Below are 26,033 nucleotides of genomic sequence, written 5' to 3'. Positions count from 1 at the left end.
AGGGGTTCAGGTGCGGGCGAGGCCTTTTGTCCTCTTTGCTGCCCCGTAGTGACGAGATTGTTGTGCTTTTGTAGAAATCCGTGCTTCGAACTGTAGACGGCTGTCACTCCGCTTCCCCGGGACCTTTGGGGCAGCTTCTGAGGGCGGGGACGAGTTCACGCGGTTTAGTCACTGCTGGAGGTCGTCGCATGGGTAATGAGGAGCGGTTGGTTAAGGAACCTCAGTGATTTTAATTCTGTTGGACTGGATTTGGTTGCTGAATGCGCCATTTCACTCTTGTGTGGTCCGAGACTGGGTGGTGTGAGAAAGCGGGCTGGGGTCACGTATTAACCCCTGTCACCAGGGTGAGGGCCGTGGTGCCTTGCGGCGTGGGGGAGACCAAGTCATGCTGGCGGGAGACGCGGCATAGGATCTTGCTTTGGGGAGCTCTGTTTCTTAACCGCCTTTCTGCTCAGCCATGTCCCCCGCTCCAGCTGCAGCCCAGGCTTCTGTATCGGTCTCCCTGTTTGACCTCAAGGCAGGTACTCCGGTCCTTCAGGGCCTGCGCCTGGTGAGCCACGCTCCCGGGGAGGCTCTGGCCCAGGCTCTGCAGATTTCCTGTCCAGGTATCTGGGAAGGTTTGGGATGGACCCGTGAGGGACGTGACAGGGCTCTTTGGAGCTTATTGCGCCTTCAGGGAACACATTCTTATTGGTGTTTCCCAGCTTAGGAGCCCTTGTTGACATCTCCTTCTACTGGATAAAATTGATCAAACCTCAACTGCAGAGTGTTTGTTTTTTACTTTTCCTTTTAAGCTGAAGTTGGTGTATATGTTTCTTAACTGTTATGAATTTAAGGCAACATTTGTACGTGTAAAATTAAAGTCTATATATTTTGGTCAAAAAAAAATTCACTCGATCTCTGGATTTCTAGAACAGGCTCCTGAATTGTCTCCAAACAAATCTCTTGCCATTGTTTATGCCTCATCACGTTACCACCACTGCCTGCAAAAACACTTCAAAATTCCTGGACATAGTCCAAATTTAACTATTCCAATCAAATCATTCCTTCTTGCTGAATATAAAACAACTTACTCTTGGTTTCATACAGCTTTAGTTTGGCTGTTTCTCTTGTACCTTTTTAAAAAACAAACTGCACACTGGAATTGGAAATATAAGCTTAAAAAGTGGCATTTGGGAAGTGATTTTTGCATAGTTAAAAAGAATTTTAACCTTACCAGAAATCATTTTCTATGATTTCTCTAAACAATCCCTTTGGTTAATTTACATACAATGTTTGATTTATATTCATGTTACGTACATCTTTTCAGAAGCATATTTATTGTATAAAGTAATTGCTGTGCAATTCGCTTCATTATTACTAGATTGTAAATTCCTTGAAGGCAAGGACATGCCATCTCTTTTTGTATCCTCCTCTGCTTTGTATATCAGACACTGAATGTAATCCTAGATACTGTGGATTTAGGCTCCTTTTCTTCCTCTGTTTACCCTCTCCTTATTTAGGTTCAGGGGAGAGAATAAGCCCAGAAAGAAAACCACTCCAGGGTCCTCTGGATATTTCAGAGAAGTTGTTTTGTTCAACCTGTGACCAGACCTTCCAGAACCACCAGGAACAGGTAAAAGACCAGGTACAGAGCTAAATGGTGGAAGCAGAGGTGTAATGGTGGGTGGGGAGAGGTAGACATTTGTCTTTAATGAATAAAGTTCCATGTTTTAACTAAGAAAGTTAGTGTTACCTGGTCATACTTCCTGGAGTTCTGTTAGAGGTCTTGGATACCATAGAAGGCCAGGCTGGGTCATGCTTCCACACTGTGCTTCTTTCTTTGCCTCCAACTAGAGGGAACATTATAAGCTTGACTGGCATCGGTTTAACCTAAAGCAGCATCTCAAGGACAAGCCTCTCCTGTCTGCCCTGGACTTTGAAAAGCAGAGCTCCACAGGTTTTGACTGTTGGGAGACCTGTGTGGGGATAGGTCATGAGGATGGAGAAAGACCCTAGTTTAGGAGCTTGAGGAAAGGTCAAAGATGGGGCACCAAACTTGTGTATCTCATGTTGTTCTCAGGAGATCTTTCCAGCATCTCAGGATCAGAAGACTCGGACTCAGCCAGTGAGGAGGACCTGCAGATACTGGATGAGGAGAGGGCTGAGTTTGAGAAGCCTAACTGACCCCGAGGCTTCCACCCACATCGGGTTCTTTTCCAAAATGCCCAGGGCCAGTTTTATTATGCCTATTGCTGTGTCCTAAGCCCTTGCCAGGCAAGTGCCAGCACAGGTTGTATGGTCAACTCCAGCCTTCTGTACACTCAGCCTAGATTTCCCTTCAGCACAGTCCATGTCTCACTTCTTTCCTTCCTTCCTGTTGGGGGTGGGTATTACACTTGACAGCACAGTCTTGGATTGAACTGGCTTGAGTCTTAGAAGGGTCAAGTGTAATGGAATTAAGTTTGGAAATAGACCATTCTAGGTTTGAATCGTGGTTCTACCACTTGATCTTGACTACCTCCACAAGCCTCAAATTTTCTTATTTGTAAAACGGAGACAAATAAGTTGTATTAAAAGAGATGATGCATGTGAAGCACTTTGCATTGGCACTTATTTCTTGCTGTCAGTAAGTGACACAGATATGTTTGTGCTGCTGCTCCGTCATCCAGGTGCCCCCAGGAGAAGCAGAACTGCTGCTACAGAACCTGCAAAGCGGAGGTCCCAGGGACTGCGTGGTGTTCATGGCTGCCGCTGGGCACTTTGCTGGTGCTGTTTTCCAAGGGTGAGAGGGTGCTGCATGGGGTAAGGATGGAATGGATCCTCGTAGCCTGGGAGTACCAGCTGGTTTCCAGTACTGAGTCTGTGCTGTCTACAGACAAGAAGTGTTGACACACAAGACCTTTCAACGCTACACAGTGCGGGCCAAGTGGGGCACAGCCCAGGGGCTTTGGGATGCCCGGGGTGCGGCTTCCCGCTCTGCTGGAGCCAACCTGAGGCGCTACAGTGAAGACATGCTATATAAGGTGAGTTAAGTGTCCAGATCTGGTGCTCCTCTAATCCACACTTTTTCCCTCTCAACTGATTAAATGTTACAGTAGGGAGACTGGCTCCTGTATCCTCCGTCTTGGTTATTTTTGGGTAGATGAAGGTAGAATGGGGTGAATGCCCACGAGTCTTAGTCCTGTCATTCTCCCATTATCTTCTTTCTTTTTGGCTGCATTGGGTCTTCATTGCTGCGCGTGGGCTTTCTCTAGTTGCGACGAGCGGGGGCTACTCTTTGTTGCGGTACGCGGGCTTCTCATTGCGGTGGCTTCTCTTGTTTCAGAACATGGGCTCTAGGCGTATGGGCTTAAGTAGTTGTGGCACGAGGGCTCTGGAGTGCAGCCTCAGTAGTTGTGGCGCACGGGCTTAGTTGCTCTGCGGCATGTGGGATCTTCCCGGACCAGGGCTCGAACCTGTGTCCCCTGCATTGGCAAGCGGATTCTTAACCACTCTGCCACCAGGAAAGCCCCTCCATTATCTTCTACCTCCCACTCCCTACACATGATCTGTGGGTCATTTTTTGGTTGGAGATTTAAAAGTAGCAAGTGAGGAGATGCAGGGCTGAGTTACTTCCTTCTCTAGGATGTTCATGACCTGCTGGCAGGGCCAGATGGGGCTAAGGTGCTGGAGAAGGCTGGGATGATACTGATGGGTGTACCCCGCTCTGGCAGGTCCTTGTTCTTCGGAGGCCGTGAGGCTCCCCTGCAGTGTGGGGATCCCCAACTTTGGGATATCCCCCTCGCTACCCGCAGACCCACCTTCCGAGAGCTACAGTGTGTGCTCCGTAAGCTGACCACTTTGCATGTCCATGGTGAGCCTTCTGTCCAGATCCCCAGACTCCCTAGACCTTCCCATACCTCCCAGCCCAAGCCTCGGCTTCTCATTTGTGCATCCAGATGATTTTCTAGCCCTCGTACTGCAGTCTGATGGCATCTTCATTGAGAGAAATGAAGATGGGCTGGCTTCTCCTCAGCTAAATTTGAGAACCATCTTTTGTTTTATGGCAGGAGAAGACCCCCGGGAGACAGTCAGGTTGGATTTACCTCAGACACACTGGAAGACAATGAGAGAAAGGAAGGCCACTGAGGAAGAAAGAAAGGTCCGCAGTGATGAAAATGAGGCACTCGGGTGGAATGAGGAAGCTCCCAAACGGGGTTTGAGCACCATCTGGCAATTGTCAAATCTCTCTCGGGGTCTGTCCTAGAACTGAAGTGGCAAATCCCCTACTGTCATAACTTATTCACTTCCCTATTTATAGGTAAACCCTTACATACTACACACACACACACAGGTCTGTTTATAGTGTGGGGTATGTGGTAGCAATTACACGTTTTGTGACTTTTCCAAATCTATCATCTCTTTTGTTCATCGACGTTATCTCTAGTACTTTGAAAAGTCTTAGCATGAAGTCGATGCTTGAATGTGTGCTGTGTGGATCTTACATAATTTACCTGTCTTCTTGGATGCTCTGGTTTTGGGCTAAGGGCTGCTTGCCTCGCTGCAGACTGTTGGCCTGCGTGGCTGTCACTGCTGGTGCTTTCCTCTGTTGTGCACCACCCTAAGGCTGTCATGGGAATGTCCAGGGACTCTTGTCCCTGCATAGCTTCTTCTGGGCCTGTCCTTGTCCGGGCTGCGAGCCTCATCTCTGCATGTGATACTAATGGCTTCAGCTCTTGATGGGCTACTTTATCTTGGGTGACAAAATACAAACACTTTTATTTCGAGTGATCTGGATTATCTCTCTGTGTACATTCTTGTGCATCTGGGGCAGCCCACAACCTTCTACCCTCTGCTTATTCCTGAGATGGATCTAACATAGCAAATGTTTCCCTAGGTTCAGAGTCAGAGGGAGAGAGGATGGCTCCCAGGTACAGTTGGAGCTAGTAGAGGTGACACTGGGGATGCTGGGTCTTCGTGAATTTGAGGTATTGCCCAAGCAGAGGAGGAGAAAAAGGAATAAGAGGGAGAGAAACCAAGACCTGGAGGCTGGGGTGCAAATGACTCTTTCCCAGCAACCTCAAGAAGATGAGGCCTTTTCAGAGTCGGCCCCTTTGGGGCCTTCCCCAGATGAGGCCAAGTCCCCTGGTCAGCTGGAGCTCTGGCATGTGCTTTTGGCTGCTTGCCGAGCTGGAGATGGGGGATGCTGAAGCTCCGGCTAGCTGCCAGCCCCCTAGACCCTGGAGTTCTGTCTCTGCTCAGTGCCCCCTTGGGCTCTGGTGGCTTGACCCTCCTGCACGCAGCTGCCACAGCTAGGAGAGGCTCAGTAGGTAAGGGCCCTCGTGCCGACCCCTCCTGACGATGATCTTGGCACCAGCTACTTGGCAGTGTTTCCCCTGGTCTGCTTGGATGATGTGGGGAGGAGCCGGTGGCAGGTGATGTTGAACTCATTTTTTGGGTTTTCGCACCTAGGGACTCCCGGACCCGGCCACTGTACACAGTTGCAGCTGACAGATCAACACGTGATGAGTTCCGGAGCTTCATGGAGAAGGATCCAGATGCTTACGATTACAGCAAAGCTCAGGTCAGCTGGAAGAGGAAGCAGCAGAGTGGGAAGGCATCAGAGATCCTGGCTAGATCTTTTCTATTTTCTTACAGTTTTACCAAGGATAGTTTGTATAGGTCTTACCTTATACCTTCCCGGAAATCCTCCAGGTGCCAGGGCCACTGACAGAAGAAATGGAGGCGCGGCAGGCCATTCAGAAAAGGGAGCGGAAGGCAGCCCAGCGGCACCGGCACCGGCACCGGCAGGAGCAGCAGTGGGAGCAAGAAGAGCAGCGGGGATTTGCCGCCCTCAGCGACTGAGAGAAGGCGAGGCTGGAGGTTCTTTCTTCCCCACTAACACTTCCTTAGAGGTCTGATCCAGTGTGCAGCATCACTTCCTGGGTACCCTCTCCACCACTGGGGCCTTGTCCTTAACACAACTTCTCTTCCCCTCAGGGAGCTCTGGCTGCAGAGCGCCGACTGGCTGCCCGTTTGGGAGCCCCTACCCCTCAGGTCCCCGACCCTGCCATCATCAGCATTCGGTACGTAGAGGGGGTGGGCATGAGTGGGTAGGTTGTGATGAGTTAGAGGCCATTCGGGACAAGTAGAATGCGTGCCCGCTCAGTGCTCAGAAAGGCTGTTGAAGGGATTTGAGATGATCTGGGAACCTTTGGAATAAAAACAGAAGTGGCAGGAGGAGGGATAGGGAAGGCTTGGATTCGAAAGTTTCTGGGACACCTCTCCAGCCATTTTTCTTCCTCTTGTTCAGATGCCACTGGAGCTGTGGGACATCCCTCCAAGGCCTCATATTCCCTTTCACTACTTTGACTTCTTTCCGCTCCACACGCTGCCTCCAGGATCATCGCTGTCGGGCTGGGAAGCCCTCTTCCTGATCTCTTACAGCTCCACTTGGGGCCAACTCTAGGCTCTGAGAGGGCACATACACACTGGCCCTAGGTTTCTTCTTCCCCACGAAACCAGAGAGTATTTGGAAGATTGGGGTGAGGGACGTTCAGGGCGAAGGCAGGGCCCTAGAGGGGTGTGGAGCTGGTACTGTCCCTGGAACTTTAATCACAATAAAGTTTGGCAAGGGAACCGCACTTGTACTGACATTCAGACCTGTGGCCTTTGTTTCCTTATAGTCACCATGGCTAGCACCAAGGGATCCTGCCCACTCCATATCCCAGGTCCAAGGGTTACCTTTCTTTCAGTGCCCACTTAACTCCATTGGTTCAGAGGCACTTTCAGCTGAGAGGGGATAGATATATGTCTTATGCATAGTGCTACTGAGGATAGGCCTATCCAGGAATTGGATTTGAGGCTGAAGAGGCACGTTTTCTAGCTCCAGCAACGTGATTTTGTTGAGGGCTCCCCTAGGAAACAGCAGGGGTCTTGGCACGTAGAGGGTCTGTTGTGGCCCCCTCTTTGTCCAGTAGCGGCCCAGGTTAAACCCGTTGATCCAGGCTTGGCCCTGGGGAGGAGGAAGGAGAGGAATATAAAGGATCAGCTCTCAAAGGGGTAGAATTATCCCCTTTGGGGTTTCCAATCAGAGGAATAATTTCTGCTCTCCCTCCCATGATTTTCCTCTCTTACCACCCTACTCCCCAGCCCCACCCTCACCATCAGCAATACCTTGGTCCATCCAGGTAGAAAGAGAAATGTGTCCCCGCCTGAGTCTAAAACTGGGAAGGTTGTAGAGTAGAAGGTGGGGCCAGAGGGAGTTTGAGGATGTGAGCTTTTCAGCAACTGGTTGGGAAACCACGACTTTACAAGATTATCAACTTTCAGAGGGAACATCAGCCACTGGGTAAGGACTGTTTGCCCCAGAATTGGTGGCTCCAATAGGCCCTGTAAAGAAGGCAAATGAAAGTTCATCATTCTCTAAGTTCTAAGGCCAAACTATCCCTACTCAAGCCCTGGGATGCAGCTAGTGGCCATGTCCAGATCCCCACAAGCTGCTACTTTGCTGTCTAAGCCCTAAGGACATAGCTTTTTTTTTGCGGTACGTGGGCCTCTCACCGTTGTGGCCTCTCCCGTTGCAGAGCACAGGCTCCGGATGCGCAGGCTCAGCGGCCATGGCTCACGGGCCCAGCTGCTCCGTGGCATGTGGGATCTTCCCGGACCGGGGCACAAACCCGCGTCCCCTGCATCGGCAGGCAGACTCTCAACCACTGCGCCACCAGGGAAGCCCAGGACATAGCTCTTGTTTATCTTCCATTAGGCCCCTATCTTTCCAAGGGAGTTCGGTCAATAAGAATACTGGGGGGTGGGAATTCCCTGGCGGTCCAGTGGTTAAGACTGTGCGCTCCCAATGCAGGGGGCCTGGGTTCAATCCCTGGTCAGGGAACTAAATCCCGCATGCCACAATTAAAGATTCTGCATATTGCAACTAAAAAAGATCCCGCGTGCCACAACAAAGATCCCACATGCAGCAAGTAAGGCGTGGCGCAGCCAAATAAATCAATAAATAATTTAAAAAATGAAAAAAGAAAAAAAAGTATGGGGGCAAGGGAGTGGGCATAGCTACCTCACCTTGAAGTCACTGCTGTTAGACCCGAAACTGAGCCTCCCCATGTTCTCCAGCAAGACATCCAGTTTAGCCCCCTTTTTCCCCATCAAAAATAGGTTGTGTTTCATGTTTCGTTCCAAAACACCCTGAAACACCTGTGGATAAGAGTATCTGTGAAAGGGAGGAGCTCAGCATCTAGCCTGTGGCCACCACACAGGAAGCCACATTAGGACACTGATTTAGAGGGCAAAGAGAATGTAGCCCTTCTGTCACTTATCCATTCATAATGGAACCTTATCCTTAGTCAAACTCTTCCTCATCCCAGCTTATCCCCTCAAACGTGAGCAGGCAGTGGGAAAAGGTAGATATGGGAAACTTAAGACTAAAGTGTGCTGGGTAGGAGAGGAAATGGGCTCAGAGATAGCCTGGTATTAGGTTCTCACCCCATCCACCATCACGTAGGCACGGTCATGGACTCCGTTGTTTGGCACCCAGAATTGTGTTGGCTCAGAAATAGGTCCGGTACAACATATACCCATGGTCCTGGGTGTGTAAGAATAAGTTTATAAGCTGTGCTGAGAGAGGAGAAAGGATACTGTAGGGAAGATGCATAGCTGAGGGAACCCTTGGTATAGCTGTTGCCATACCCACCGGATGGGGGATTATGCTTTACCTGGTTGACAGCCTCAAAGGTCATTGGCAGGATTGAACGGATGGGCCCTTGGGGGCATAGGAAGTCTAGGAAAGCCAGCAAATTCCCATCCTGTTAGAGTAAGGGGAAAGTATCAGAATATGAGGGAACTTTCAGAATAGAGGGTAGGACAGGCTGGGCTATTTAGAGAATAAAGGGGTAGAATTAGAGAGTAATGGAGAGAAGCTTACCAGGTGTAGGCTCAAAGGTCCAAGCATCATCTTGGGGCTGGGGGGAGGTAAAGGTCCCAAGGGAACTTCCTGAAACTGAGCCCACATTCTCTCAGGAGCCATAGGAAAACCACACAAAGAACCCCTATTCCAAGACCCTAGTGCAGGGTTCTTAACTGGGGGTCCAGGGAAGGGCTTCAGGGGTCATGAAGATTCTGTAATTTTACGCGCGTGTGTGTGCGTGTGTGTGTGTGTGTGTGTGTGTGTGTCCCCAGGGAATCCCATTTGGGTGGGTGAGAAATGCTGCCATAGGGTGCTCAGAGGGCTCTCTGGCGCAGACAACAACCACTGATTGATGGGATCCCTTTACAAACCATTTGGGTACTCCCTCCCCCCAAATTAAGAAAAGCCTTTGGTGCTTAATGAAGTGGTGGGGCACCTTGCTGATGACATTTCGAATAGCAAAAAGCTTAGGTGTGGGGTCCCCTGCTTCAGATATGGGTGCATCGTAGTCGTAGCTGGTAGTAATTGGAAGAAAGCGTCCCTCCCCATCAGCACCTGGTCACACCAATGTAATCAATTCCATCTATCTTTCAGGTGATAGGCACTAAGCAAGGAAACGCGTGCAGAGAATTCTGCTATCAGCAGGGGCAGCAGTAGCCATATCCAGCTTCTAGAGCCCTGATCCGTGCAGCCCGCGGATCCCGATTCCTTGCTGCCTCCCTGCTGCCACCCCAGGGCCCACCTGGACTCACCATTCCAGTATCCAACGTTGGTACCTCCATGGAACATGGACCTAAAGTGGGGGAGAGCAGGGGGAAAGGTAAAAGCTGACCCACTGAATCTTAACCTTCATCCCCAGCACCCAGTTACAGAGTCATGCTGGCCCCGGTGTCTCCAGTTACATGTTCACACTGGCTCCCAACTTTAGCATGTTCTCTAGTCCTTTGGTTACAGCTGGTACGGAGCGTGTGGAGTGATTCTGGCCCCAGTAATCCAGCCAGCCTGTGTAGTACTCAGAGTTCACCTACAGCGTGAAGCGAAAGGAGCTGTGAGCCAGATGGGAACCGAGCTCAACCCATTTCCCACGCTGACACCTGCTTTGATCGCCCTCCCCTCAGGCTCCTCACCAGTGGCCCGCGAGGTTCATACTTCCGAAGCAGGGCAAAGATTTTGGTCATGTTGTCAGCTGCAGAGAGGAGGCAAAGGTGAAAGATAAGCAACATGGAACAGGTGCCCCTTCCCCAGACTTCACTCCGAACCCTTGCTCAGGAGACCTGGGCCAAAATCTACAGTGGTATAGAGTCCCTGGAGGGAGCCACATTTGAGGCCTTCAGGGCCATCTGTGGTGAAGAGCAGGATCTTGTCTCCAAGCAGTGCACGGAAGAGCCCAGCCAGGTGTCTCATGTAGCTCACGTCGCAGGCCCTGTAGCTACCGTATTCATTCTCCACCTGCCAGGGGAAAGGCAAAGTGGAGGTCAGCTATGAGGTGGAGAAATTAAGGACACCGGCACCTCCTTCCCCTAGCCCAGTCAACTTTCCACTTGTACCTGAATGCTAATGATGTTGCCCCCATTGTGGTAGAGCCATGGATGTATCTTGGGCAGCAAGACCTTGAACCAGGAGTCCACTGCGGCAAGGAAGTCTAAAGGAAGGGGCAGTGATCTGCTCATCAGGGCACCACCACCTCTGCAGCCCCCACCCCTAGCATCAGTGCTAGCAACTTCAGTGCTGCCTGAACTCTGGGCTGCACTTTGCATCCCACTTGTCCACAGCTGTGTCTGGGAAGCAGTGACTTGTCAGGAGAATCTCTGAACTCTAAGCACTTGTATAGTTGCACGGCAATGAAATTTGAGCATAGGAAACAAAGCAGTATTTCTTGTAAATTCATTTTTTAAATGTAAGAAAAATGTTAAAACACATCAAGTGGAGCTGTTATTATGTAATCATATATACTTGAGATTGCTATGAAGTAGCATGGGAGTTTACAAAAGTGTAGAATATCTGACCTGCACCCTGATGTAACTGACAGTCCAGGAGATTTAAGTCATCAAATGAAAGATCATTATATTAGGTATCATGCCTTAAATTCTCAACTCCTATTGGTGATTTCTGTTGACTCACCCTCAGAAGACTCATGCATGACCTCTGCCTCCTTACCTAAGCAACTCCAACTCAGGCTTCAGGTCTTAAACTTCACTTCCCCAAGGAAACCTCTGATATCCTAGATGAGGGTAGATCCCCCTGTTACACACTCTCACATCACCTCATACTTCCCTTTCGAGTGCTTAACAAATTATAATTAAGCATTTATTTCTGTAATTGTTTCCTGTTGGTCTCCCCCACTAGTGAGCAGGAACCTTGTCTGTCAAGTTCATTTGCTGCATCCCTGTCATTGAGGACAGTGCTTAGCAGACAGCGGACTCTCAAAGGTGGAGTCAACAAAAGATATTTTAGAGGGTATTTTTATATTCTTAAAACATTTAATTCCTTTACATTTTGTGTTCTGTATAAAGGAGGCCCAGGTTGTTTTGCCTCCTTTAATCCAAGCATACATTAACTCTCATTCAACAGGTATTTATGGGTGCTCACTATGCACTAAGCAGTGTTCTAGGTGTTAGGGATACAGAATGGAACAAAATGGACAAAGGTCTCTGTCCTTGTGGAATTTCCTTTCCAGTGAGGGAGGCAGTGAATTAAATAATCAGGTAAAATATGTAGCGTGTTAATGCCAAGGAGAAAAAATTAAGCAGGGAAGGAGGATATAAAATGGTGGGGCGAAGGGAGTTTAAATTTTAGAGGGTGGCCCAGGGAAGGCGTCAGCGAGGTCATTCTGCAGGAAGATAGAGGCAGTACCACGTGCAAAGGCCTCAAGACAGGAACAGCAGAGAAGCCAGCATGAACAATGGGGAGAAGAGTGGGTGTCAGGGAGGTGACTGGGCCAATTAGGTAGGACCTAACAGACCATTTTAAGGAATCCATGGTTCGTATTCTGAATGAGTTGAGAACCTATTGGAGAGGTTTAGACAGAGAAATGACATGATCTAAAATATATATTTAAACTTATATTTTAAGAGGATCACACTGCTGAATTAAGAATAGACTACATGGGGGAGGGGCAAAGAAGGGAAACCAGTTAGGAAGGTATTAAAGTAATCCAGCTGAGAGAGGTGGTTTGGACCAGGGTGGTGGCAATGGGGGCGATGAAAAGTAATTGAATTCAATATATTTTGAGGGTGAAGCTGACAGGATTTTCTGATGGACTGAATGAGGGGCCTGAGAGAAAGGTGTGAAAAATTCCACCACAGTGTTTAGCCCGATCAATTGGAAAATGGACTTGCCATTAACTGAGACAGGGAGGGTGTATGAATAGCTGGTTTGGAAGGAACTTAGCTGTATCAGTATGCCTTTTAGACCTCCAAATGCAGAAGTCAAGTAGGCAGTTGGATATATGGTTTTGGAAGCCAAGGGAAGGTCCTGACTGGAGATACATATTTCAGAATCATTAGCTATCAGATGGAATTTAAAGCCATGCAAATGAATGAGATCATAAAGGGAGTAAATATATATGGAAAAGAGAAGTGTCCAAGGACTGAGCCCTGACACACCCCAGCATTTAGTGGAAAGGGAAATGGAGAAGGATCAGTAAGAGAGTGAGAAGGAGTGGTCGAAAAGATTGTAGGGGGAGGGGCAGGGACCAAATAAGTGTGGTATCATGGAAACAGTGAGAAGAGTATTTCAAAGGACAAAGTGGTCAACTGGGCTGAATGCTGCTGACTGGTCAAGGGGGATAAGATCTGTGGCATCACCATGGATTCAGCAATGAAGAGGTCACTTGTTTTCTTGAGAAAAACAGACTGCATGTTGTTTTTCCATCAATACTTCATCATTTTAAATGTATTTCATAGTCAATTGAGTTTCGGAAATGCTATAGGTGGCATAAAGCTCTCCAGCACCCTAAGAAGTGAAACAGCACCTGGAGAGTCCCCAGCAGATATAAAGAATTTTGACCTTTTTAAAACAGTAAACTTTTTAAAAGGTGTAAAGCAGATAGAATTATTCCCTGCTCTGATGACTTCCTACTTGCACCTGAAGTGAAATCCAAATGCCTTGAAATATTGGGCATCTCATCTTTTCTTTCTCATGCTCTTTCCCTAGGTGATGTCTCAGTACGCATGGATTTTAAAGCCATCTTTACACCGATGACTCCCAAATTTATACCTCTAGCTCAGACCTCCTCCTAAGCTCCACATTCACATATCCTATTGCTTACTTAATATCCTCCCTTGAGTGATAAAAATTTAACATGACCAGAACAGAACCATTGTTTCTTCCCCAAAAGTTGTTCTTTTGCCACCCCTTGTCTTCTCTATCTTCCCTAAATCAATAAATGGCACCACCATCTTGACTGGCCAGAAACTTGATTCCTTTCTTTCCTCATCCTATCCACACTGCCCCCACCCCCCCCATCAAAATCTGTCAATCTCATCAAAATCTGTCAATAGAGTCCTGGTGACTTTTATCTCCAACCTATAGCTCAGTTCTGCTCTCTTCTTTCTATTTCCACCACTATCACAGTCCAGGAGCCATCATCTCTCTCCTCAGCTACAATCATAATCTCCCAGTTAAGTTTCTCCACCTCTACCCTTGCTCCCCTCAATCCATTTTCCACATCCAGGCTAACGTAATCTAAAAACAAATCAGATAATTCTGGTGAAACTCTTTCAATGACTTTCTACTGTGCTTATAATAAAATGCAAACCCCTTACAGTGGCCTGTAAGATCCTGCATTAACAGTCCCTATCTATCTACAATTTCTTGTCATACTACTCTCCCTTACCCACTGTGCTCCAGCCATGCTGGCCTCAACCATGCCATGTTCTTTCCTATCTCTGGGCCTTAAAAGATACCATATCCAGGAACTCCCTGGAGGTCCAGTGGTTAGGACTTCGCACTTTCACTGCCGAGGGCCCATTCAATCCCTGGTCTGGGAACTAAGATCCTACAAGCCCTGAGGCGCGGCCGAAAATAAATGAATTAATTAATTTTAAAAAAATACATCATTCCCTCTACCTGGTCGTTCTCACCTCACTCTTCATATGACTGGTGTTTTCCCTTCCCTAGAGTAACTGAAATGTCATCTTCTCAGGAAAGCCTTTTCTGGCCTTCCTACCTAAAAGAGGCCCTGTTATTCACTATCTCAACTCCTTGTCTGTTTTCTTGTGTAGTATTTTTAAATAATCTTATAAGTTTGGGGTTTTTTAAAATTCATGTTTCTTCCAGACTGGATCTGTCTGGTCCCCCAGTTCCTAGCATTCTGCTGGGCATGATGAAAACAGTAAATATTTGAATGAATGATCTCTGTTTTGGGCACTCAAAAGACCCATTTCGTTGTTGTCCTTTGCTTTTTTCTGTGTCAAGTCTTTTTTTCTCAACTCACCTGGATCTGAGGTTCTCAGATGAATTTTAGGTTTTCGAAGCAACCAGGCTGGGAGACCTCCCTGAGACAAACATAAAGACAACAGAGAAGTGAGTGAGGGACTTCCCTGGTGGCGCAGTGGTTAAGAATCCACCTGCCAATGCAGGTGACATGGGTTCGAGCCCTGGTCCTTGAAGATCCCACATGCTGCAGAGCAACTAAGCCCGTGTGCCACAACTACTGAACCCGCATGCCACAACCACTGAAGCCTGCGTTCCTAGAGCCTGTGCTCCACAACAAAGAGAAGCCATTGCAATGAGAAGCCTGCACACCACAAAGAAAAGTAGCCCTGCTCACTGCAACTAGAGAAAGCCCATGCAGCAACAAAGCCCCAACGCAGCCAAAAAAAAAAAAAGTGACTGGGCTTTGTTGTCTGGGAGTGGAGTAGGGGAGGTAAGAAGGGAGGAAGTTGAGTATAGTGATGGAAGTGACCCTAGAGTGGGGGCAGATGTGAGTAGCCTGGGAACCGCACTTGGGAGGCTTTGCTTCTATCCATTCTCCAACTAACTCACCATCTCCCACTCTGCACAGATGTAAGGTCCTGGTCTCAGTATGACCAACAGGTTCGCTAAAGTTGCCTCTTTCAGAAATGCAAAGAGGTCACGGCTGGCATTAAAGTTATAGACCCCAGGCTCTGGCTCGTGGTAGTTCCAGGGCACATAACTGAGAAAGAAAGAGGTTAACAAGGGCCCAAGGCAGGGAGATGCTGGGGAGGCCTATGGGCTCAGGCCTTGCAGGGAATCTCCAGGAAGCTGTTGGAAGGAGGTCCTGGCCCACCCTTTCCCACCCCCTCTCAAACGCAGCCAGTCTTCCTGTCCTGATCCCCTTCTTAAGGGGGTGGTAGGAAGAGTAAATCCCACCCTTCCATGGCTCCCGGGAGCACTTCTTACAACTGTACGGCGTTGAGGCTACTCATTCGCATCTTGAAAAGCCGGTCTGCCCAAAGCACTCGCGGTACCCGAAAGTAGTGCAGGCTGCCAGACACGTAGCGGAATGGGGCCCCGTCCAGGAGGAATCTGTCATGATCCCGATCCACTACAAACGACCGAGTGTCTGCCTGCAAGGGGAGAGACGGTGCTCAGCAGTGGTCTGGAGTCGGGGGTCAGCGTCTGCCAAGAGCAGAGGAGATGGAACTAGCCCTTCCCAGTATTCTGTTGTTTTCACTTTCGTTCTCCCCTCCGCCAGATCTGATCCTGTCTCCCCGCACCCAGCCGGGTGGTTCGATACTCTCATCCTACCCGGGGCAGCAGCAGCGTCAGGAGTGGCCGCAGCAGGGAGGGAAGGCAGAGCAGCTTCTTGGGAGCCATGGCGCTTTCGGTGCTCTTCTAGTCAGAGACGGTGGTCCGACGGTCACGTGGCGGGTTCCTGGGAGGGAACCTCAGCGGGCAAGTGGGCGGAGACCACCTCAAGTTGCCAGGCGAATTAGTCTGGACTTTGTCTACAGCCTGCAGCTACCCGCTATTCTACTAGTTTGTAAAATCCTCTACATCTTGCTACTCAAAGTGCAGTTCATGAGCCAGCTTCACCAGCATCACCTGGGAGCCTGTTAGAAATGCAGAGTCTCAGATCCTACCTCAAACCTATAGAATCAGATTTTGTATTTTGACAAGTTTTCCAGGTGCTCCTAAGCAAACTCAAGATTGAGAAGCAGGGATTTCCCTGGTGGTCCAGTGGGTAAGACTCTGTGCTCCCAATGCACTAGATCCCGCATGCCACAACTAAGAGCCCACATGCCACAACTAAGAGCCCACATGCTGCAACTAAGACCAGTGCAGCCAAATAAATAAAGATTGAGAAGCAATGCTCTACTACACTGAGCCCCCTGAGGGTGGGGAGAGTGTTACCCATCCTGAACCCTCTGCTTCTATCTCAGGGCCCGGCACATAGCAGGTTAACTCTAGACGAATGTCAGAAACAGGTTCAGAACCAAGGGAAACCAGAGGAAAGGGGGTGGGGTGGACCAGATTACAAGAGGGATCTTTTTCCTGGGGAGTCCTTTGCTGCTTCAACAAAAGAGACCATCTAGGCCATGCTATTTTCTTTGGATGTGCACCCCTTTCCAATTTATCCCTGCCTGCTTAGGCAAGAGACATCAAGGACAACTGCTTGGTTCCAAGGCTTGGGAATTTGTGAATTTCCATTACACCTGCCTTCACAGTCCCAAGCCTGGGATGTGAGGACCAGGATAATATTATTATTAATTTCTGCTTATTGACACTGCTGAGGGCTATGTGTCAAATACTGTGCTAAGCACTTTACCTCTCATTTAATCTTCAAACAACTCTATGAGGCAGATGATTATCATTTCCATTTTACTGATGAGGAGGTTGAAGGATACAAATATTAAGTAGCCTGTTCAATGTCACACAACTAGTTTAGTAGAGCTGGGATTTAAACAAGGCAGTCTGGCCTCACAGTTCATGCACTTAACCTTAGGTACTATTATACCTATTTTACAGTGAGGGAAAGTGAGCCTCCCAGAGGTTAAGTAACTTGTCCGGGTCACACAGCTAATAGGCTATTAAGACAGGATTCAGACCCTAGTCTGGTTCAAGAGCCTGAGCTCTTAACTACTGAGACTACGGTAATGGGATACAGGCCAGAGCCCTCAAGGTTGTACTCATCAGAGCTCCAGGGGTCCAGGCCGCCAGCACCCGCCCCTCTCAGCATCCACCTCGGGCTGGACCGCAGCTGGCTACCCAGTGCGCGGGAGGTATGACGCCTCCTACCTCTGGCATTGGGAGATGGAGGTCCTGGGGGGCCTCGGGCCCAGCCCGGCTTTGTTCCCTTTTGGCGTAGGTGCCTGCGTCTTGACTCCTACTGAAGGCCAGGTGTGGAACCCTCACTCGGGTCCTGGGACCCGCCCTCCCCCAGGCCTAGCCAGCACCGGGCCTCTCAGCTCCACGCCCCCACATCGTCTGGGTGCCCAGAGGTTGCTAGGATACTACGGGCCGTTACACAGGCGCGGGCTGATGACGTAATCGCTGTTTCCGGTCCCTGGCGCTTACCTCCAGCCGAAGCCGGGTGAGTGGGGAATTCAGGCTGGCCGACCGTGGGCTCTGCGCGCCGATACTGGGGTGGGCTCTGCAAGTGGTGGGTCCGGGCCTCGCACCTCCCCCCCGGACCCCCCCCCCCATGACCTGCCTTTGCGGCCCAACGGGCGTGGGAGTGGGAGCCGCCTAAAGGTGGGCCGGGGTTGGAGGAAGTGGCCTGGGAGTCGCCGCGGGGCCTGAGGCTTTTAGGCACCTGACCCCAGCCTTCTTGGAGCCGGCGTTGCCAGGGCCCGTTTTCTCTAGGTTCCGAGATCTGGCCCTGAGCGCTCCACGTTGCCACTTTAGGGGTCTTCTGGATTGTGCCCGGCCAGCGACCCTGCCGTTCTTTTCCTTCCAGCATGATCCGCTGGACCCCCAGCGACTTGCCTGAAAGAGACCCTCAACCTGGACGAACCCTTTGGCAGCCCCAGACCGTCCTTGAGGAGGATGACTGAGACACTATGGGCCACGCGCTTTGTGTCTGCTCTCGGGGAACTGTCGTCATTGACAATAAGCGCTACCTCTTCATCCAGAAACTGGGGGAGGGGTGAGTGTTTGGAAATTATTTAACTAGTCCCTAGGGTTATGGTGTTTGAAGGACAGCAGTCTGCACATGATAGGGGCACAAAAGTTTTATGCCTAGCCTCTGATTCAGAGCCCAGCTACGTGGTGGTCAAGAAAGTGGACTGTGGAGCCAGGCTTCCTAGATTCACCATGTATGGCCTTGATAAGCCATAGTTTCATCTGCCTTTTGGAGCTAATTATGCTTTACTTGCAGGGCTGTGAGGACTAAACCAGATACTGCGTATCAAATGTCTCCCCTACGGCCTGGTTCATAGCACTTGATAAATGTTGACTATTATTTATTTAATATTTATTGAGCATCTGTCATGTGCAGAGCCCTGCATTAAGATCATAGCACCTAAAGTGTGACTGTCCCTGGTCTTGAGCTCAAAGTGTAATAATCTTCAGACTTCTTTTTAGAGTCACACCTTGGGAGGGTTGCTACTAAATGGGAAATACACCACCCCGCCCCACCCTTCTCCCCAGGGAATTCCTCTGGGTGCAAGCAGTGTGGGAGATGACCATGGTCCTTCACTGACCCCTTTGGCCCACAGTGGGTTCAGCTATGTGGACCTAGTGGAGGGGTTACATGATGGACAGTTCTACGCCCTGAAGCGGATCCTGTGTCATGAGCAGCAGGACCGGGAAGAGGCGCAACGAGAAGCAGACATGCATCGCCTCTTCCGTCACCCCAACATCCTTCGCCTTGTGGCTTATTGTCTGAGGGAGCGAGGCACCAAACATGAGGCCTGGCTGCTGCTTCCCTTCTTCAAGGTCAGAAAGTCTCCTGGCTATGGAGGGGGTTGCAACAGAGCCACCTGCCAAGGGCTGTGTGAGCAGTCAAGCACGTTGGGAAGCAGAGACCATGTTCTGGTTTGACTACTTCAGATTTGGGGTTTCAGGAAGCCAGATGGGGCTGTGGGGTGTGTGGTGAAATGGTTGATAGGCTTTGCCATAGGGAAGGACTCAGGCTCAAGGAGCGGAGGCTAAAAAAACAGCAACTGTGGGGAAACTTGTTTTGCAGAGAGGTACGCTATGGGACGAGATAGAACAGCTGAAGGACAAAGGCAACTTCCTGACTGAAGAGCAAATCCTTCGGCTGCTGCTGAGTATCTGCAGAGGCCTTGAGGCTATTCATGCCAAGGGTTATGCCCACAGGTCAGTGGGAGGCTCCTGTGTACCTGCTGGGCAGAAAGGAAGAGCCTCATCAAGAGAAATGAGAGGTCTCTGCTCTCCTCCCAAAGAACAGCTCCCATGATTCTTTTGCCCCCCTCTAGGATTCCAGCCTTCCTGCCCAAGGACACTCATGGTTCATTTCCACTCTCCTGCAGGGACCTGAAACCCACCAATATCTTGCTTGGAGATGAGGGGCAGCCAGTTTTAATGGACTTGGGTTCCATGAGTCAAGCATGCATCCACGTGGAGGGCTCCCGCCAGGCTCTGACCCTCCAGGTAAGAGTCTCTAGGTTCCTTTGCCCACTTGTTCCCCATCCTCAACCCCTTCTGGTGCGTGCCCCAATTTGGTCACATGACCATGACCTGCGCCCCACTTTTGAGCTCTGGGGCCACTGTTCCAGGACTGGGCAGCCCAGCGGTGCACCATCTCCTACCGGGCCCCGGAGCTCTTTTCCGTGCAGAGCCACTGTGTCATCGATGAGCGGACTGATGTCTGGGTGAGGAGCATGTGGGTGGGAACCTGGGCGGGGAGGAGTGCTGCTCTGTACCTGCTGTGGAGTAGAACAGGTCTGTGGTTTCTAGCGCAGGGGGCCCCGGGAACCACATATGTCCTCATCCCCCCTCGACTTTCTTCCTGGAAACTGTCACTGACACTGTACTCAGTTGCTCAGGAAGTGGTATAATCCCGCCCTTTGAACAGGGTGAGTACAGCTAACTGTCAGGGCTGAAGGAAGTGGCTAAGCACAGGGTGCAGAGGCCTCCAGCTAACTCACAGTTTCTCTGGGCCCTGGTGGTGTCATGTGACTGAAGTCCACATATTGTAGTTTCTTTTCACTACAGAATTAAGGGGAGCGATACCACCTCCACTGGTCCCCTTCCAAGGAATAACCAAGTTATGCTTAGTCCCTAGGCTGTGTGCTTTATGCCATGATGTTTGGGGAAGGCCCTTATGACGTGGTGTTCCAGAAGGGTGACAGTGTGGCCCTTGCTGTGCAGAACCAACTAAGCATCCCGCAGAGCCCCAGGTGAGCAGTGAAGGGGGCAGCAAGCAGTTCAGACTCCTCCCAGCCGTTGGCGGGGCTGGAGCTGTGGCACAGGGGATGGCTGCCCTCATCACCCTGCCCTCCTCCTTCTACAGGCACTCTTCAGCCTTGCGGCAGCTGCTGACCTTAATGATGACTGTGGACCCCCAGCAGCGCCCTCATATTCCTTTCCTCCTGAGTCAGTTGGAGGCACTTCAGCCCCCAGCTCAGAGCCAGCACACTACCCAAATCTGAACAAACCAGTGGCCATGTTGAGAAGGTGGCCCCTGTGCCTTGGGAAGAAGCTCCCATCCCTTAGTGGAATCTCCCTCCCTTCTAACCGGGACAGCTCTCTTGTAGTTGGGGGCAGCTGGGGGGTGGGGACAGTCAGCTCAGTCTTCTGTCTCTCATTCTGCTCTCTTACGCCCAAGAGCAACAACTGGACTGGGGGTCTGACTGGGTAGTGGTGGGTGAGGGTGGGGAACGGGGAAAAGGGAACTGATAGAATGTGGTAAAGGCTCTGAGCAGGACTGCTGAGCTTACTTCATGATCTGCCTCCAAATCTGGGAGCAGGAAAATGTATGAATAGAAGAATAAAGTGAAAGTAGCTTGGTGTGATCTTAGTTTCATTGTGCCTGGAGTGAGAGAAGAGGTGCAGGGGCCCAAAAGTTTGGTTGCCATTTCCAAGGGAGTGCCTGGAGAGAAGAGGAACTGGCCTAGCGTCAAGAATGGCGTGACTTCATCATTCCACGTACGGAGGCAGGTGTGCCTACCTTAGATCTGGCTGGTTGGTGGTGGGCAATTCTTCTCCTAGCTTGTCTTACTCAGAAACTTCGAGATGCTCTGGTTTGAGCTGGCTTCTATGCCAAGAACTGTGACCAGGGCCGCCTTAAGCACCCTCAACTCATACTTTCATTTCTTCATTCCCAGGGCTGGGTAGCTTAGTCAGAGCAGCCCAGCTGGTTTTCCAGGCAAGGGCTTCTGGGTGAGACACCTGAAGAGTCTTTGGGACAGCCACATAACTGGTCTCCAGCCTCTGCCTGGGGGCAAGGGGAGTGGAGGTGGCAGCCATTTTGGCCCAGAATCTCTCCCAGATGGTTCTAGTTCACACATGGTTAATGATTAATGAGGCCAGTGTGGTGTGGCAGTATCCAGCTGCCACTTCCTGCCTACTCTACTGAGTAAACAGGGGCCCTGCCCTTGCTGGGCTTGAAACATGTTCCCCTGGGAAGGGCACTGTGTTCCTGAATCACCGGGGAGGGGAAGCAAGGGCAGGGTTCGCATCTCCTCCTCCTGAGATTGAAGCTTCTTCCCCGCGCTGTGCCCACCCCCAACTGCTGACGTCAGTGTGGGTCCCGGGGTGCCTATTAGAAAAGTTGAAGTTTTCCCCAGGGCCCTGGCAGGAGCCTCCCACCAGCTAGCACAGAGGCTGAGGCCAGAAAGAAATCACAAACAGAGGGGAAATGACCTGACTTTTAATGGCACAACCCTAGGCCCCAGCAAAGCATCAAGACCAACAGTAAGCTTTGCAAAGCTGCTAGGAGGTGCAGTGACGCAGACAACTCTAGGAGATCGCCCTTGTTCCCTCCCATCCCCCAGGCTTATGACTAGGCTCCATGCCCAGGAACTCTGGGCCAGCTCAGCCCCACTCCCAAGCCCTTATAACGCACAGAGGTACCTGGGCCAAGCCTTGCTTCCAGAGGCAGTGAATGCGGAGCAGCGGGAAGGATAGGGTAGCCGTCTAACTCTCAAATACAGAAAGTGCTGGGCTTAAACTCCTACTTGGAACGGAAGTGAAGCCTCAGATCCTTTAACAGCTCATGGCTGGACAGACAGGTCCAAGATTTGGTCCTCATCTCCCCCCTATCCTGGGCTCCTCTAGGATCATACACGGGGTCATGTTTCCTGGGCCTGGCAAGGAAGGTCTTTCTTTCCTGGCCTGAAGGTCTCACTTTCAGCCATGGAAGGGAAAAAGTCATGAGCAGCACATAGTGAGGGCAGCAGCAGAAGCAGCAGCAGCGCAAAAGGGGAAGGCAGCAGAAGCTTAATCACTCACAGAGGGGACAAGAAACCGTGCAAGGAGACTGTTTATTTTGAAAGGGTTTTGCAATAAACATAGTGAGTGGACTCCAGGCAGCTGTTCTATTCTTCTCCCTCATCCTCGTCCTCATAGGAGTCGATGCCTACTTCCTCGTAATCCTTCTCCAGGGCAGCCATATCCTCCCGGGCCTCGGAGAACTCACCCTCCTCCATGCCCTCGCCCACGTACCAGTGCACAAACGCCCTCTTGGCATACATCAGGTCGAACTTGTGGTCCAGGCGGGCCCAGGCCTCAGCGATGGCGGTCGTGTTGCTCAGCATGCACACGGCACGCTGCACCTTGGCCAGATCACCCCCAGGCACCACAGTGGGGGGCTGGTAGTTGATGCCAACCTTGAAGCCCGTGGGGCACCAGTCCACGAACTGAATACTGCGCTTGGTCTTGATGGCAGCGATGGCGGCGTTGACATCCTTGGGCACCACGTCTCCACGGTACAGCAGGCAGCAGGCCATGTACTTGCCGTGACGGGGATCACACTTCACCATCTGGTTGGCAGGCTCGAAGCAGGCATTGGTGATCTCTGCCACCGACAGCTGCTCGTGGTAGGCTTTCTCTGCAGAGATGACTGGCGCATAGGTGGCCAGGGGGAAGTGGATGCGAGGGTAGGGCACCAGGTTGGTCTGGAACTCTGTCAGGTCCACGTTGAGGGCCCCGTCGAAGCGCAGGGAGGCCGTGATGGAGGAGACGATTTGGCTGATGAGGCGGTTGAGGTTGGTGTAAGTCGGGCGCTCGATGTCTAGGTTGCGGCGGCAGATGTCATAGATGGCTTCGTTGTCCACCATGAAGGCACAGTCTGAGTGCTCCAGGGTGGTGTGGGTGGTCAGGATGGAGTTATAGGGCTCCACCACGGCTGTGGACACCTGCGGGGCTGGGTAGATGGAGAACTCCAGCTTGGATTTCTTGCCATAGTCAACAGAGAGCCGCTCCATCAGGAGTGAGGTGAAGCCAGAGCCAGTGCCCCCTCCAAAGCTGTGGAACACCAGGAAGCCCTGAAGTCCTGTGCACTGATCAGACTGAAAAGCAAGAAAGTAAAGAGCAATGTGGGCAGGGAAGGGGCCTGAGGAGCTCTTATCTTCTGGCTTCACAAAAGCCTAAAATTTCTCAGGAGTCAAGGCAAAGACTAATGAGTATCCCATAGCTGCAGCATGCTCTGGGACATGTACAGTTAGAGATGACCCCATGAAATGGATCTGGGAAAAAATGTTTCTGACCATTAGCATCCTCTCAAACGCTCCCTTCCTTCCATCCCAAGTTCTCACCAGCTTGCGGATCCGGTCCAGTACAGGGTCAATGATTTCCTTGCCAATGGTATAGTGACCACGAGCGTAGTTGTTAGCGGCATCCTCTTTCCCAGTGATGAGCTGCTCGGGGTGGAAGAGCTGTCGGTATGGGCCATTTCGGATCTCATCTGGAAGGGCAGAAACCACATCATTAGGGCAGAAACCACAAGGCTGTGCTCAGCACGTACCTCCCTCCCCCAGCCTGGTAACTGTGGTCAGATGTATGGAAGAGCTCATCCTTCTGCCAGCCTGAGATACCAGTGTGTGAGGGAAACCCAGACCTGCTGCCCAGGCCAGCCTGCCATCAGCTTGCCTTCTTTAGCTTCCAGCAGGGCAAGGGGTTTTTAGGGCCAGGAAAGCCAGGTCTACACACCCTCTCTCCAGAGAGAAGCTTAGAGTCACTTTCCATCCCGTCAATTCCACCCTCTCCTCCTCTCACCGATTACGGTGGGCTCCAAATCCACAAAAACTGCCCGGGGCACATGCTTTCCAGCGCCGGTTTCACAGAAGAAGGTGGTGAAGGAGTCGTCCCCTCCACCAATGGTCTTGTCACTGGGCATCTGCCCATCTGGCTGAATCCCATGTTCCAGACAGTAGAGCTCCCAGCAGGCATTGCCCATCTGAACACCTGCCTGCCCCACATGGACTGAGATGCATTCACGCTGAAGGATAAAGAGAGGGGACATGGCATAAGCTCCACCTACATAAGTCCTTACCTCATGAGCCTCTCTCCCACCCTATCACCTACCAGTTAGGATCACTCAGTTGGCAAAAGTGGAGGCTTGGGGCTGGGCAGAGGTCAAAGAGGCTGGCAGCCTGCCCAGGCTCCCCTGCACAGGACTTTCCAACTGGAGGCACCCAGTAGGGCAGGCCAGTCCCTCAGCCTACTTCTCCATGGGGACCTTGTCAAGGAAGAGCTGTGGCTCCACATGACCCTGCCACATTCATAGGACACTCAGGGAGGACGGAGAGGGCAAGTGCATATGAGACAGGCAGACACTGCGGTAACTGAGACAAGGACAAGCGATTTTTCAGCTGTTCCCAATCAGCTTCTCAAGAGCCTGAGGAGGGATAGAAGGTTTTCCAGAGCTATGAATTTAGAGCTAGAGGTCCCCAGCTTGATTAGTTCTTTGCTCTGAGGATGGAACAACTCGAATTTCGTATAACCCTCTCGCCCTTTCATTCTTGCGGGCTGCAGAGGTGTCTCAGCCTTCCAGCCAGGCGTCAACTGACCACGCTGGCCAGCAGGATGCCCTCCCCCCACCGCCTTTCAAGCCCGTCTGGCTGCGCTCGTCACCTCCACCCCCACACCCTGGGTGTCTTCACCACCTTCGTCCACTGCGGAGCCCTCACCGAGACTGCAGAGAGCAAAAGACGGCAGGCGCAGGCCATACGGGTTGTGGGTACTGGGGCACTCGCTGCCCTAGGCTCATCCCTGCCCGTGTGAAATTAACCTCTGAAGAGCCAAAGTGGTGCCACGCAGGGCCGGCGCAGCCTCCCTTTTCGACACCGAAATGGCGGGGTGACGGTTTCCAAATACCCAGAAAAGGAAGCGGAACCTGCGGTGAGGCCCCAGAGGTAAACGCCTTGCCCTGGGCAGGGCAAGCGCCATCCTGCACCCTGGCCCTGCATTCGCCCCCCCTTCTAGATTCTTTCCAGTTACATCCCGGCGGAAAGCGAGGATTGGATTTCGGTCCCGGTCCCTGGGCTATAAATACCACCCCCCTACACACACCTCTTTCCCCTCCCCCCAACCTGGCCCCGGCCGCACTCTCGCTCAGCGCCAGCTGTCTCTGCCCGTCCGTGCACCCTGATTCCGGTTGGAGAGAATCCGGCTCGCCTGACTAGGCTGAACCCCATTCTCGCCACCTCTCCAGGATCAGAAGAGGGGTGCTGAGTCACAGGGGACTGTGGGTAGGAGGGATACACACACAGTCGGAGGAAAGGGGGATGCTGCACCAAGTAATCTGACCCCCTCCACCTTCTTGCGCCAAGCACGTGTTTGGTCAGTTCCGGGGACCGGGAAGTGAGGGGGAGGCTAAGGGCGGAGGGCAGCCGAGCGGGTCTCCCTCGCCGGCGGAAAGGACTGGGCACGGGACCGCGTGACTCCCCTCAGGAGAATTAGGGCACAAAATGCTTGGTGGAGCAGGAGGGGATTCCAGGAGGACTCCTCTCTGCTCGTGAAGAATCCCACCCCACTCCACTCCCTTCCCCAGCCTCCGAAAGTGGACAACGTGGCTCAGCCAAAGTCACCGGGAGGGCGTGGGGTGGGGGAAATGCCCCCCCCCCACCCCACCGCCAACTCCTCAAGACCAGGAACTTCGGATGGGGGGCTCCGAGCACCCCGGGAGGGAGGTTCCTCGAAGAAGAGGGGCAATTAAGGGACGGGCGAGATACCGGCGGGGCCGCACTCACCATGGTGAGTCCAGGCGGTGGGTCTCACGTAGAGTCCGGGTGACGGGTCTCAGTGAGAACTGCGCTAGCTGCAGTGCCGCACCGCTCTT

At 51.4% G+C, this 26,033-nt stretch overlaps 4 protein-coding genes across 7 annotated transcripts; 2 read left to right on the top strand and 2 right to left on the bottom strand.

Moving 5' to 3' along the window:
* The first annotated feature begins 457 nt into the window (after positions 1-457).
* ANKZF1 (ankyrin repeat and zinc finger peptidyl tRNA hydrolase 1) lies at positions 458-6,604 on the top strand. The gene is given in 14 exon segments (XM_060107015.1): positions 458-605; positions 1,503-1,615; positions 1,837-1,939; positions 2,063-2,256; positions 2,652-2,764; positions 2,858-3,005; positions 3,607-3,835; positions 4,032-4,194; positions 4,877-5,157; positions 5,160-5,291; positions 5,397-5,545; positions 5,677-5,832; positions 5,962-6,047; positions 6,275-6,604. Coding segments are annotated over 14 exon segments (2,139 nt in total). The 3' UTR covers positions 6,399-6,604.
* Positions 4,731-17,204, bottom strand: GLB1L (galactosidase beta 1 like). The gene is given in 19 exon segments (XM_060107014.1): positions 4,731-5,550; positions 5,651-6,976; positions 7,138-7,353; positions 8,038-8,169; positions 8,458-8,524; positions 8,526-8,557; positions 8,688-8,777; positions 8,897-8,971; positions 9,315-9,433; positions 9,631-9,671; positions 9,781-9,902; positions 10,006-10,064; positions 10,153-10,327; positions 10,426-10,520; positions 14,316-14,376; positions 14,867-15,017; positions 15,245-15,411; positions 15,593-15,719; positions 17,084-17,204. Coding segments are annotated over 17 exon segments (1,935 nt in total). The 5' UTR covers positions 15,662-15,719; positions 17,084-17,204; the 3' UTR covers positions 4,731-5,550; positions 5,651-6,712.
* A 107-nt stretch (positions 17,205-17,311) lies between these two features.
* Positions 17,312-20,761, top strand: STK16 (serine/threonine kinase 16). 4 transcript variants are annotated; one of them, XM_060106203.1, is made up of 8 exons: positions 17,312-17,378; positions 17,745-17,933; positions 18,505-18,724; positions 18,975-19,108; positions 19,282-19,402; positions 19,528-19,623; positions 20,030-20,151; positions 20,265-20,761. In XM_060106203.1, exons 2-8 carry the CDS (start codon positions 17,848-17,850, stop codon positions 20,401-20,403), a joined length of 918 nt encoding a protein of 305 aa, XP_059962186.1. In that variant the 5' UTR covers positions 17,312-17,378; positions 17,745-17,847; the 3' UTR covers positions 20,404-20,761. The 4 variants fall into 4 exon arrangements, with proteins under 4 accessions (XP_059962186.1, XP_059962188.1, XP_059962189.1 ...); XM_060106205.1 differs by lacking the exon at positions 17,312-17,378 and adding an exon at positions 17,425-17,447; XM_060106202.1 differs by lacking the exon at positions 17,312-17,378 and adding an exon at positions 17,460-17,539.
* Positions 20,762-22,217: 1,456 nt separating this feature from the next.
* On the bottom strand, positions 22,218-26,033 carry LOC132495110 (tubulin alpha-4A chain). Its single transcript, XM_060106731.1, has 4 exons — positions 25,945-26,033; positions 23,969-24,191; positions 23,509-23,657; positions 22,218-23,262 (listed from the first exon to the last, which is right to left on the bottom strand). Exons 1-4 carry the CDS (start codon positions 25,945-25,947, stop codon positions 22,291-22,293), a joined length of 1,347 nt encoding a protein of 448 aa, XP_059962714.1. The 5' UTR covers positions 25,948-26,033; the 3' UTR covers positions 22,218-22,290.

The sequence above is a fragment of the Mesoplodon densirostris genome, chromosome 8, assembly GCF_025265405.1.
Source record: "Mesoplodon densirostris isolate mMesDen1 chromosome 8, mMesDen1 primary haplotype, whole genome shotgun sequence".
NCBI lineage: Eukaryota > Metazoa > Chordata > Mammalia > Artiodactyla > Ziphiidae > Mesoplodon > Mesoplodon densirostris.
This window is presented reverse-complemented; position numbering and strand designations above follow the sequence as displayed.